General features: G+C 42.5%; 1 protein-coding gene across 1 annotated transcript in view; it reads right to left on the bottom strand.

The window, feature by feature from the left end:
- Window positions 1-7,576: 7,576 nt before the first annotated feature.
- The window catches only part of LOC132822854 (regulating synaptic membrane exocytosis protein 4-like), a 115,653-nt gene continuing 109,219 nt past the window's right edge, over window positions 7,577-14,010 (bottom strand). The window contains exons 6-7 of the mRNA XM_060836228.1: window positions 13,805-13,944; window positions 7,577-7,795 (exon numbers count right to left, since the gene is read on the bottom strand). Of these exons, the coding sequence (XP_060692211.1) occupies window positions 7,577-7,795; window positions 13,805-13,944 (359 nt within the window). The remainder of the gene's footprint in view (window positions 7,796-13,804; window positions 13,945-14,010) is intronic.

Raw genomic sequence — 14,010 nt, 5'->3', positions numbered from 1 at the left:
GGCACTTTTCATTTCAGTCTCCCTGTGTCATCATCAATCACACCCACATACAGCAAATGCAAAATAGAAAACAAACCTTGTGCGTCACTGCTTTCTTCAGAAGGGTGTACCCTACAGTATTCACATAGTATATGACCACTGAGATGTTTAACACTGGTGCCGACTAAACCTTACATTATGAAATCAGTTGTTGGAAAAGCGCAGCAGGTCAGGCAGCATCCAAGGAGCAGGAGAATCGACATTTCGGACATAAGCCTTATGTCCGAAACATCGATCCTCCTGCTCCTTGGATGCTGCCTGACCTGTTGCGCTTTTCCAGCAACACATTTTTCAGCTCGGATCTCCAGCATCTGCAGTCCTCACTTTCTCCTGTTATGAAATCAGTTGTGAGCTGGACAGGTCAGTGATTATATTGTCCATTTTCCTATATTGTCTTTAGTTGTCATTTCTTGAACCGCTACAGTCCCTTTGGTTTCGGTACACCCATGATGCTGTTAGGTACAGAATTTCAGGATTTTGACCAAGCAACACTGAAGGAACATCAATATATTTCCAAGTCAGGATGGCGAATGGTTGGGAGGGGAACTTGCAGGGGGTGGTCATTTTGAGATCTACAACACAGAAAATGGCCCTTTGGCTCATCGCATCAACACCGGTCATAAACAGACACCTAATTATTCTAATCACATTTACCAGCACTTGGCCTGTAGCCTTGAATGCCCTGGTATTAAATACCTCTTAAGCACTATAAGGGGTTTCTGCCTCCCACTTTTACCTGTAGTGAGTGCCAGATTCTCACCAGCTTCTGAGTGAAAACATTTTTCCTGACACCTCCTGCCTCTAACCTTAAATGCATGCCCACCCACACCTCAGTGTCCCTATGTATCTGCTGCCCTTGTCCTTCTTGATGATAGTGCTGATGCATTTGGAAGGTGCTGTTGACAGAGCCTGGGTGAGTCATTTCAGTGCATCTTGTGGATGGTACACACTGCTGCTACTGAGTGTCAGTGGTGGATGGAGTGAATGTTTAATGATGTGCTGTCAACAAAGCAGGATAAATTAAGATTGGTTTTGTACTGGGTATTATAGTAACAACCATGCGTTCAGTATCTTAGCTTTGGCTACATGATGATTTGAATGAAAATCTGATTCTGTTGATTCTAGGAGTTAGATAAAATATTTCACAGTTTCGTTCAATGCCCCAGTCTCAATAATTTTACATTGAATTTACAGCAAGGAAGAGGCCATTTGGACCAACTAATCTCAGTCAGTGCTTAAGCTCCATCAGAGCCTTCTCTCACCACTTAGTCACATCCTCTCAATATATCTTGCCATTCCTTTCCCCCCAATGTACCTCTAACTTTGCCCCAAATACCAGGGAGCTGGGGTTGGGTGGAGGAGCTACTCCCTCTTCTTCAGTTCCACAGGAATTGAGATTCACAGAGAAATAAACTCGACCTTTACTGGCAGCCTGCAACAGTGGCATTTAAGGAGCTCTTGTTGACCTGGTGTAGATCCCAGAACCCTGCACAGAACATTTCCAGCTTCCGTCAGTCCCAGTGAATTTCCAGTAAAGCTCCTGGAACAAAGTACCAGGTGCTAAAAACCCTCAAAAAATGAAAAGGTCCTAGTGTCTTTTTCAGCATTTGCACATAATGCTTCAATATTGTCTGTCCCATTATCACATTGGATACATATTGGATATACAGAACAACCTCGATTATCCGAACGAGACGGGTGGGGAGAATTTTGTTCGGATAACTGACTGTTCGAAAAACGGATAATGTTTTTACAGGACCTTGTTCAGATAATTGACGTTTGGATAACCAAGACTGATCTGTATATCCAGGTTTTGAGACTGGAGGCAGAAGAGGAAATGAATATTTTTTTCATCTTAGTGTTGAAAATCCAATGTCCCCCTTGGTGCTTGGTTTCCAGTTAATTAATGCAAATCTTGACAGGATTTAGGCAATTATTAACTCTTAAAGAACAGGAAGTGCCAGTAGTAATTAATAATAATGATTAACTGAGGGGTTCACACAGATATAGCAGTAAAACCAGCTTCTGTGCTGACTAAGCCAGGACCATCCCACTGGTGAATTAGTTCAGCTTGAAAGAAGAACATAAGGGATAGGAGCTGGTGTAGGCCATTCAGCCCCTCAAGCCTTTACCACTGTTCAATACATTCATGACTGATCTTTCCCACCTTCACTTTTCCAACCTACACCTCTTTGCCCTTGATTTCCTACAGTCCAAAGCTCTTTTGATTTCTGATATGATTAACAAGTTGGATAGCTGTAACTCACTCTCCAAATACTACTCGCTTCTCTCTAGCTCGGTTTCCTTCCTCAAGATTCTCACTGCCTCTCCCTCCTCTCTGTGTCATCCCTCCCTTGCTGACTCTCTTCCCTTCTCTCTCTGACCTCCATTCTCCAGGCTCCCATTCCACAACGCCTCTCTTCACCCCCCCCCCACTTCACTCTCCTCACCCAAGTCTCCTCCTATAAGCCCGCTTTCCAGTCTTCCACTTCCCCAACCTCAAAGCCCTTCACTGACTCCCACTTAATGCCCATTCATGCCTGTGAAACAGGCTTAGCACATACCAGCGTGACCTCTCTGTTCCTACAGTGAGCACCTCAGTGCACTGCAATACCAGGAGCATCATCCAAATGTTTTCTTTCAAACCCCTCCCCCCCCTCCCCCCCATGGTGCTTCAGTTCCTGGGAGGAAATTCTAAGTTGCAAAATTCAAAAATAAAGAGACTTGGGTGCAACTCCATACAAGTGATGGAAAACAGAGCATTCAGCTGTCATATTCCTGCTTTGTCTTCGAGCAATTATTGTAAACTTACATTCATTTATGTTTAAAATTCAGAAGTCACATGACACCAGGCTGTAGTCCAATGGGTTTATTTGGAAGGACAAGCAGTTTGCCATGTCAAATAAACCTATTCGGCTAAAACCTGGTGTCATGTGACTTCCAATTTTGTCCACACCAGTCCAACACCAGCACCTCCAATTATGTCGAAAATTAAGTGGGTACATATCATTGCTGGGGCTTTTGAAAACACATCAGGAAACAATTACGTGTGTGTATGGAATGAGCTACCAGAGGAAGTGGTGGAGGCTGGTACAATTACAGCATATAAAAGGCACCTGGATGGATATATGAATAGAAAGGGTTTAAAGGGATATGGGCGAAATGTTGGCAAATGGGACTAGATTAATTTAGGATATATGGTTGGCATGGGCCAGTTAGACTGAAGGGTTTGTTTCCATGCTGTATGTCTCTATGACTCTATGACAGAATGTGTACATTGTTGAAAACATCCACATGTTGCCAAAACAAAACCTGACATCTCAATAACATTTTAAACTACCTATTCTTCATCTTCCTTTTTGGGATAGACACCGTTCCCGTTTTAAGCCAGTGTTTGTTGGACAGATCTCAGTCAATGGCAGAGCAGGCTCAATGGGCTGAATGACCTGCTTCTGCTGCTATGTTTCATCACCTTAAAGTCTTTTAAAATCAAAGTTGAAGGCAACAGTGAGGTCTTTACTGTGTATGCAATACTGACCACTCGAATTTCTCTCTTTAATTATGACCAGGTAAAGCCTCACACTTGGATGTTAAAGATATATTCTACCATTTGTTGCTAGTGCTCTCATACTCACCATTACTTTGAATGTTGTGTAAAGTAAGATTCAGATGCATGAAGCTTTCTAATTATTCTCCAAGCTTGGTATGGAATGAAATGTCCTTTTGAAATAAATTTCTGCATGAACATGCAGCAACAATATTTAAGAAGTTTGACACCATTCAGGCAGAGCAGCCACATGTGATAGGTACCACATCCACCATATTCAGGAATCACTCCTTTCACCATGGACACTCAGTAGCTGCAGAGTGTCGGGCACTAGCTGTGAGATCCTTCATGAACACGGGGACTCTCTGCACCACCGCACGCTGCCCTCAAGGTGGCTGTGGGGAGGGGGTACAGACTGTCACAACATCTCCTTCTGGAATACGCCTTTGTAAAGGAAGTCTGGAGGAAGATGCAGTGGTTTGTGTTGAGGTTCATCCTGAGCAGCTCCGTGACGTGGGACTCTGTGCTCTACAATCTGTTACCCGGGATGCACACTGAGATAAACATCAAGTGCACTGGAGGACCATCAACCCGGTAAAAGACGCTGCTTGGTCTGTCTGAAAGGAGTGGACCCAGACCGAGTGTGGCAGACTGGCACATCCCAAGTTCCAGGACTACGTGCTGAGGGATGCACTAAAGCTCAGGGCAGCTGCTGCTAACGGACAGTAGGGAAAGACCACCAGCTCAGGTCTTTCTGATGAAGTTAAATCAGGGTCCGATGTGTTATCAGGACTTGTCGGTGCCTGAAATACTGTATATAGTATCTTGTACAAGTAAGAAATGCTTTGGGTTTGTTAGCTGGTTAGTGTCAAACGTCAATGTTTAATTGTTTTTTCATATGCTATTATCCAGAATTGAACTGCTTTTGTGACTGTGTATGTATATAAAGATATTTTTATGAAAAGTACATTTTCAAAATTTAAAAAAATGCTGCAGTGTGTACCATCGCCAAGATGCACTACAGAATCTGACCAAACGCTCCTTACAGAGCCCCTTCCAAATCAATTATCACTACCATCTAGAAGGACAAGGGCAGCAGATATGAGACACCACCACCTGCAAGCTCCTTTCCAAGCCACTCACATCCTGACTTGGAAACATATCGCTGTTCCTTCAGTGTCGCTAGGTCAGCATCTAGGAACTCCTTCCCTGAGTGCATTGTGGATCTACCTACAGTATATGGACTGCAGCAGTTCAAGAAGACAGCCCACCTTCTCAAGGGCAACTATTGATTGGCAAATGATGTGGGGCCAGCCAGTGACATCCACCTCTCTTGGACAAATATGTGTTTTTAACAAATCCAAATGATTATCAGGATAAATGTAGCAATGAAAATCATTCTCTATCCTTCTCTGGTAAGATAGCTCTGTAACCAAGTATAACACAGCTCACTTGGGAAAGCCCCTTACAGTGCACAATTCTAAAGGTTTAAAACACTTTTAAAAGTTCAATATTAGTTTTGTGTGTATATATATATGTATATATATATTAAATTAAACAACTAGCAGGCTTTCATAGTTAGAGTAAAACAATCACTCACTATTGATACAAGGAAAATGTATCAATAATAACAATTACTTAGATATGAATTTTGTTTCTGTATGTTCACATTATCAATTGTTCCTTAGCCATAATTTGTAAAACCATTTGCTGTTTTACAGTAAATTTAAACCCTGTTCTTATTATATATTACTATGTCTACAATAAGGCTACTTTTTCAATAAGGGATCTCATATTTTCCAACATATTGAATTGCTATGTGGCTGATTACAGCCTGTTCCTAAGTTGCTACATCTGCTGTATCTAGAAATTTTAGTAACTACTGACTAGTGTAGAAATATTTAAGTGGCAGAATTTAGAAATGTGTTTTGACTTTAAGTCACCACATGGTTAACATCCAAACATGCAGAGAATTACCCCTTCATCAAGTTAATCTAACGGTTAATACTTAAACCTATGGTAATAGCAACCTGCAAACATGAGATTTCCTTCATAAAATTTCTCTTTATCAATAAGCCTAAGAGAAGTCACAATCTTCCAATACCATTAAAAAAACAATAAATGCCAATTTTCTCCCATAAGTTGCTGTATGATTATTCTAAGATAGAAAATCTGGGTTAAATATAAAGACTTTCTGTTATAATAAAGAATTACATGATAGTTGGGATCGTAACTACATAACTACACTTGTGTGAAGCAGAACAGTTCCATCAATTAAAAAACAGTCAGTGCTGGTTGGAAGGGAATAGTCTGCGATAATTCTCTTCTTAATTTAGTGCTTTGAAAGAATTAATTCCTTACAACATCCTTGACAAATTCGTCTGTACCATAAGTTAAACAAAATTAATTTTGGGTTTTCTTATTTTAATATGGGCAATTATTCCAATTCAATCTAGCGTATTTGGAAATGAGACAAAGGAAGTGCTGAATTTACACATTTTGAACTGAATTTAATTTAATATGCAGCAATAAAAAAATTGAGTGTTTGAGAATAGCCAGTGATTTAAAGGCTGAAGATTGAGAATAGACATTGATTCTTCCTGATAGATTCAAAGCAAGGACGTAATTTGGAATATGAAGAGAAGTTATAATGAGAACTCTTCAATTAAACTGAAGATCTCCCTCCCAACTTCAGCTTGACAACCATTTGCTTCCACTGTGTATGAGGACAAGGCCAGTACAGTTCTGAACACACTTGCTCCATGCTAAATCCAATATTCTTAGTCTAAAATACTATTCTTGCATGCTGCAACCTACAACTATTACATCCTCTCTTAATACATGGAGAATGTCTTAAAAGTTTCAAATTATTTTTAATTAAAGAGAATTCCAGTTTTTTTTACAAAATATTCAATTCACATCCTTGTGCTGCTCACCCAGTTCCATAGCGTACAAACTCTCTTCACATCCTCGAAATCTTCCTTCAAAAACTGCCGCTTCTAATTCACGTCCATTAAACTGATCCTAATCTGAGATTATCATTGAAGGTTGACACAATATTCTGCACCTTGCAAGACAATTATTGCCAAAGAAATGTACTGCCATTCATTGTTTTTTTAAAAAAACAATCCATTAATTGGTGTAATAGATTAAAGCAGCACTGAGAACTACATTTAAAATATTTATTGATGTAAACTCTAATGATAGCAAACTGTCATATAGTGTATGTTGGAAGCATGTGGGAACAAACTAAAGTGCAATGTCAACTTAATGTCATGTTAATGAAGAACTATCCAAGGAAATAGGTTTTCCAGCTCTCAGGCATAATAGATTTTCTCTGGAACTAAAGACCTCAGACGGCCTGTTTATTCTACAGTTATCAACATCCCCAGTCTACATTGATGAGTGGAGCTCACAATTAGGTGCAAGATCTTTTAAGTCAGCTTTGCATCTTTGACATGGGTGGTCCTAGGCTCATACAGCACAGAATAGGCCCACTGCGTCTGTCCTGACCTTTCGACACTATAATAATCCCACTTTCCAAAGCTGTCAAAGCATATTGCTTGCATTCCAAAGAGGTGGGCTTCTCAAAGGCTTGTGGGTTTAACTGACACTTTAAAAATCTAAGGAACTGTCAATAGGATTGTAAACCTGTTGTTGGAGAAATCCACTCGGCACATTAACTAGATGGTGAGGTCATTGAAGTCTAATAAAAAAAAATGTGGGTTTAGACAATGGCCACATGAAACAATGAAACTACCACCATCCTTCACAGGGGCAGTACCAGACACAAAGGTGTCATAGTTACCTCCTCCCTCTTTGATGCTATTGCCAGTGACTCAATTACCCTTTTGGCCAAAAGAGGCTCCAAGGTAGAATGACCGAGTCAAACATGCATCTTGTGGAAGGACACCCACCTCCCTTCAGGGGGCCCCCTGCACAGCCCGAAGGCTCGGCACTAAATAAAGAACGAGAAAGTTTCCGCCGCTGTTATGACCGGTCACAGCAGGGTCCTACAGTGCTCTCCAGAGAGAGCTGCGAGGCGTTACGCAGGAGCGGAGCCAGGGGTGGGTCCACCATGGAGCAGGTGGGAAAGAGCTTGTACCATCCAACTGCTGCACTCGAAAGATCCAACTCCTCCAGCAGCACCTGAGCCACCCCCATAAAGTACTTGCGATCCATCGGGCCGTAGTTACCCCACACAATCACCTAGTCACACAGAGAGAAATGGGGGAAGAAATCAATCAGACCCAGCAGATTCTCATCACATCATCATCATAAAACAAAATACTCTCTTATATTCAAACGTAGATGAGGCTGTAAATGACTCCTTGTTACACCTTTCAACCGATGAGGAGAAAATAATGATAGATCCCAAGAACTTCCAAAGCCATTTTGACTTTGGTCATTTTTCAAGCTCTGAGATCCCTCCCCACAACCAAGCAACTTTCTCTTCTTCAAGCATTTGATCCAATTCCTTTCAAAACTCACAACTGAATCTGTATCCACAAAAACAAGAGAGACAGAGCAACTATGTTTAAGGAGAATCCCAAGGCATTTCATACATGTATTAGGCACAAGAGGTAATGAGGGAAAGGGTAGGTCCACTCAAGGGGATTTATGTATGGAGCCAGTTAAGTCCTTAATGAGTTCTTCACCTCAGTATTCACCAAGGAGAAAGGCATGGACAATGGTAAATTGAGAGAAGAGTTAGTTGATAGTCTAAGGCATGTCAATATTAAGGAGGAGATGTTATTGGGTGTCTTGAAAAACATTAAAATAGTTGAGTCTCCTGATTGGATCTATCGCAGGATACTGAGGAAGGCCAGGGAGGAGATTGCTGAAGACTTGCCAAATCTTTGTATCCTCTTTTGCCCATAGGTGAGGTCCCAGGAGACTGAAGAATAGCCAATGTTGTTCCTTTGTTTGAGAATGGCAATAGCGATTATCCAAGAAATTAAAGGCAGTTAAGTCTTACATCAGTGGTATGGAAATTATTGGAGAAGATTCTTAGGGATAGGCTTTACTTGTATTTAGAGGATAATGGACTTATTAGGGAAAGACAACATGACTTTATGCAGGGGAGGTATTATCTCTGAAATGTGGTTCAGTTTTCTGAAGAAGTGATGAAGGTGATTAAGGAGGATAGTGCAGTAGATATTGTCTACATGGACTTTAGCAAGGCATTTGACAAGGTCAGTCACGGTAGGCTGATCCAGAAGATGAAATCAGATGAAGTCTGTGGTGATTTAGTAAATTGGATACAAAATTGGCCATAGGTGGTGGTTGTGGAGGGGTGTTTTTGTGGCTGGAGGTCTGTGACCAGTCATGTTCCGCAAGGATCAGCACTGGGCCCTCTGTTGTTTGTATTTTTTATAAACACAATCTGGATGGAAAGGTAGTGGTCTGATTTGTAAGTCTGTAGATGACATGAAAATTGGTGGAAGCTGTGGATAGTGAGGAAGATTGTCAAAGGATGCAGCAGGATATAGATCATTAGAAAAGTCAGGTGGAGAAATGGCAGATGGAGTTTGATCCAGACAAATGCATTTTTGGGAGGTCTAATGCAAGCAAAAAGTATACAGTAAATGGCCAGACTGTTAGGAACATTGATATACAGAGGGATCTTGGGGTGCAAGTCCATAGCTCCCTGACAGTGGCAACACAAGTGGATAACATGGTAAAGAAGGTGTACTGTATGCTGTCATTATCAGTCAAGACATTGCATATAAAAGTTGACAAATCATGTTGCAACTGTATAAGACTTTATTCAGGCTACATTTGGAGTTCTGTGTGCAGTTCTGGTCACCACACTATAGGAAGGATGTTGAGGTTTTTGAGAGGATGCAGAAGAGTTTTACAGAGTGTTGCCTGGATTGGAGTGTATTAGCCATCAGGATAGAGTGGACAAACGTGGATTGTTTCCATTAGAGTGTTGGAGGCTGAGTGGTGACCTGGAAGAAGTATATAAAATTACGAAGGGCAAGGGTAGGGTGGATAGTTGGGGTCTCTTTCCCAGGGTAAGGTATTAAGGTAGATAGGTCCCCAGACCCCAATAGTATGTACCCCAGGGCATTGAGAGCGGCAAGTCTGGGGCCTTGACCAAGATCTTTATATCCTTATCAGCCATTGGAGCGGCCCCAGAGGACTGGCGAGTAGCTAATGTTGTTCCTCTGTTCAAATAGGGATAATCCAGGAAATTATAGAGGGATGAGTCTTACATCAATGGCTGGGAAGCCAGCGGAGAGAATTCTTCAGGATAATATTTATGTGCATTTGGAAAAGCATGGCTGAATTAGGAACAGTCCGCATACTTTATGTCATGTCTAACTAACTTGATTAATTTTTTTTAAGGTGACAAAAGTGATTGATGAGGATAGAGCAGTGGATGTTATCCACCTGGATTTTAGTAAGGCTTTCAACCAGGTCCCTCATGATAGGCACAACCAGAAAATTAAGACACCTGGGATCCATGGTAACTTGTCATGTGGATTCAGCATTGGCTTGCCCATAGAAGGCAGAGGGTAGTGGTGGAAGAGCGTTTGTCAGGCTGGAGGTCTGTAGTCAGTGTTCCACAGGGATCCGTACTAGGACCTCTGCTGTTTGTGATATATATAAATGACTTGGATGAAAATGTAGATGGATGGGTTAATAAGTTTGCAGATGATACAAAGATCGGTGGAGTTGTGGATCGTGTAGACAGTTTGTCAAAGGATACAGCGGGATATGGATCAGCTGCAGATATGGGCAGAGACATGGCAGATGGTGTTTAATCTGGGTAAGTGTGAGGTCCTGTACTTCGGGAGATCAAATGTGAAGGAAAAGTGTACAGTTAATGGCAGGACCCAGAACAGCATTGATGTAGAGAGGGATCTTGGGGTTCAAGTCAATTACTCCCTGAAAGTGGCCCCACAAGGAGATAGGGTGGGAAAGAAGGTGTACGGCATGCTGCCTTTATTGGTCGGGGAATTGAGTACAAGAGTCAGGATGTCATGGTGCAGCTTTATCAGACTTTGGTTAGGCCACACTTGGAATATTGTGTTCAATTTTGGTCACCATATTACAGGAAGGATGGGGAGGCTTTGGACAAGGAGTAGAAGACATTTATCAGGATGCTGCCTGGATTAGAGGGCATGAGCTATAAGGAGTGGCTAGAAAAACTCAGGTTGTTTTCCCAGGAGCAGCAGAGGCTGAGGGAACACTTGATAGAAGTCTATAAAATTATGAGAGGCATAGATGGGGTTGATGGTCAGAATTTTTTTCCTAGAGTTGAAGTGTAGTATACTAAGGGCGCATGCATTCAAGGTGAGAAGGGGACAATTCAAAGGAAATGTGAGGGACAAGGTTTTTTTACACAGAGAGTGGTAGGAGTGTGGAACATGCTGCCAGGGAGTGATGGAGGCAAATATGATAGCAAGGTTTAAGAGGCATTTAGAGAGACACGCAGAGAATAGAGGAATTTTGGCCATGTGCAGTCTGATGCGATTAGTTTCGAATGGCATCATGGTTGGCACAGTTAAGATTAGAGTGGTGCTGGAAAATCACAGCAGGTCAGGTAGCATCCAAAAAGCGGGGAAAAATGTCAATTTTCCAGCTCCTCGGATGCTGCCTGACCTGCTGTGCTTTTCCAGCACCATTCTAATCTTGACTCTGATTAGATTAGATTACTTACAGTGTGGAAACAGGCCCTTCGGCCCAACAAGTCCACACCGACCCGCCGAAGCGCAACCCACCCATACCCCCACACTCACCCCTTACCTAACACTACGGGCAATTTAGCATGGCCAATTCACCTGACCCGCACATCTTTGGACTGTGGGAGGAAACCGGAGCACCCGGAGGAAACCCACGCAGACACGGGGAGAACGTGCAAACTCCACACAGTCAGTCGCCTGAGTCGGGAATTGAACCCAGGTCCCAGGGGCTGTGAGGCAGCAGTGCTAACCACTGTGCCACCGTGCCGCCCCTCCAGTTGATCTCCAGCATCTGCAGTCCTCACTTTCACCCCTTCATGGTTGGCGTAGACAGTGGGCTGAAAGGCCTGTCCCTGTGCTGTACTGTTCTATGTTCAAAATGCCAACAAGAAGACTGAAAGGGATCACCTATTGTTCTTTTTGCACTATAAACTGGAAAATGGCAACTGGATGCTGCTGTACAGAAAGTTTCTCTTTCACCTACAACTTGAAGGTCAGGGCGGATTGTGCAGTGAATGTTTTCATTACACAAGATTGTGTTACTGCTTGGATCAATGAAACAAAGACTTTGTGGGAGGGAGTCTGAGTTCAAGGAAAGCTGCCAGCATGTGAAAAAAACATCTCCTGCCACCTTGTGGTCTGGATTTTTGAACCACAGAAGTTGTTTTTTTTTCCGCCCATCAACAAAAGTCGGAAAAATGTTGTGAAACTTGAAAGGGTTCAGAAAAGATTTACAAGGATGTTGCCAGGGTTGGAGGATCTGAGCTACAGGGAGAGGCTGAACAGGCTGGGGCATTGAAGGTTGAGGGGTGACCTTATAGAGGTTTACAAAATTATGAGGGGCATGGATAGGGTAAATAAGCAAAGTCTTTTCCCTGGGGCCGGGGAGTCCAGAACTAGAGGGCATAGGTTTAGGGTGAGAGGGGAAAGATATAAAAGAGACCTAAGGGGCAACATTTTCACACAGAGGGTGGTACGTGTATAGAATGAGCTGCCAGAGGATGTGTTGGAGGCTGGTACAATTGCAACATTTAAGAGGCTTATGGATGGGTATATGAATAGGAAGGGTTTGGAAGGATATGGGCCAGGTGCTGGCAGGTGGAACTAGATTGGGTTGGGATATCTGGTCGGCATGGACGGGTTGGATCGAAGGGTCTGCTTCCATGCTGTACATCTCTATGACTCTATGATAATGCATCAAACCATCTGTTATTTTGCTGTTTTATTTGTGAATTATTTGTGTTTATGATTTTAAAGTCATACCTTAGTCTTAAAGGTATAGCCTATCTATTTCCATCTGCCATTTCTTAAAGAATATGTTCATTCACAATATATTTACTGGTAATGATGAAACCTGGTGTGGATTAGTTTTGCCTTGAATAAGTCAGTCAGGCACATTGGCCATCTCGATGGTTTATCGGGTAGTTAAACATTTATGATGGCTTCTGAAACAATGGTGCTTGATTATCAGAACAGTCCTCACAATTGAGTCATGACAGATAGAGCTCATGAAAAATAAGAAGCTTACATTTCTTCAATTTTTATCACAGTTAATGGATTATTTTTTGAAGTGTAGTGACTGTTGCAATGTAGAAAATGTAGCGATCAATTTGCACTTGGCAAGATCGCAAAAAAGAGTGAAGTGATAACAATAAAATCATTGTTTCAGTGATATTAGTTGACAGATAAGTATTGGATGATTTCACTTTCATTTGATTAATTTGGTTTAATATTTAACCTAAATAAACTCCGACAGTGCAGCACTCCTCAGTAAGGAAGGAACAGCTTGGATTCTGCACTCACATCTCTGAAGTGCACAAATAATAAATGGTCAGTCTGGGAACCAACCATGAGCAAACAAAGGGAATCAATCCTGACCCTCTAAGAGTCTTGATTCATTAGTTAGGGGATCTCAGGAGTGCCCTGTATCCACTACTGTGGTCAGGCACTCTGGGGCGGCATCGTAAAACCTCATGGCCAAATCTCAATGTGAAGACTCTACGGTCAAGGCCACCATCTTTTTAGACCCATTGAGGGAGTAGTGCCTATGTCTCAGGGCAGACAGTACGCAGCACTCCCAAACTTCTGGGCCAGTTACAGATATCAGGGAGTGGGGGTAGTGAGGAATGTTCTGTTAACAGTGCTCAACACCACCCAGAAACCTCTGCATCATACATCTCTAACCTCTTGGACTGTGCCTCGTTCCTTTGCCCTGCTGCTGAAGCATGTGCATGCAGCAGCTGAAGCATACAGCACTGCACAGCCTTCCCAGGACATTACGGCAGCAAACCACCCCTGTGTCAGTTAGCCCCACACACACACACACACACACACCATACACATGCGCGCACGCACACACACACACAGACATTCACGTGTGCGTGCGCACACACACAGACACATATATACTCACACACCCACCCACCCCTTCCCCTCCACTGACCATGCCCACTCAGTGTATCTGCTAATTTTACTGCATCCCAGAATTTAGGCCCTTCCCACCTGGATGCTGCTATGCACTGACCTGGAGGATTTTTCCCTGTGGATTCTCAGTGAAGATCAGGATTTGCTGGTACAGGGGATCCAAGGACTTCCGAGCCATCTTTGTTTTCTTTTTCGCCACACACGTTCCATTCTCCAACAGGTAGAGTTTAATATAAGCAGCTGAGTGGAGACAAAGAAAGGAATTAGAGTGACAGAGATTTACTGTATGGAAACAGGCCCTTTGGC

The sequence above is a fragment of the Hemiscyllium ocellatum genome, chromosome 15 (assembly GCF_020745735.1).
Source record: "Hemiscyllium ocellatum isolate sHemOce1 chromosome 15, sHemOce1.pat.X.cur, whole genome shotgun sequence".
Classification (NCBI taxonomy): domain Eukaryota; kingdom Metazoa; phylum Chordata; class Chondrichthyes; order Orectolobiformes; family Hemiscylliidae; genus Hemiscyllium; species Hemiscyllium ocellatum.
Note: the sequence above shows the minus strand (reverse complement) of the source record. Positions and strands in the feature narration are given on the sequence as shown.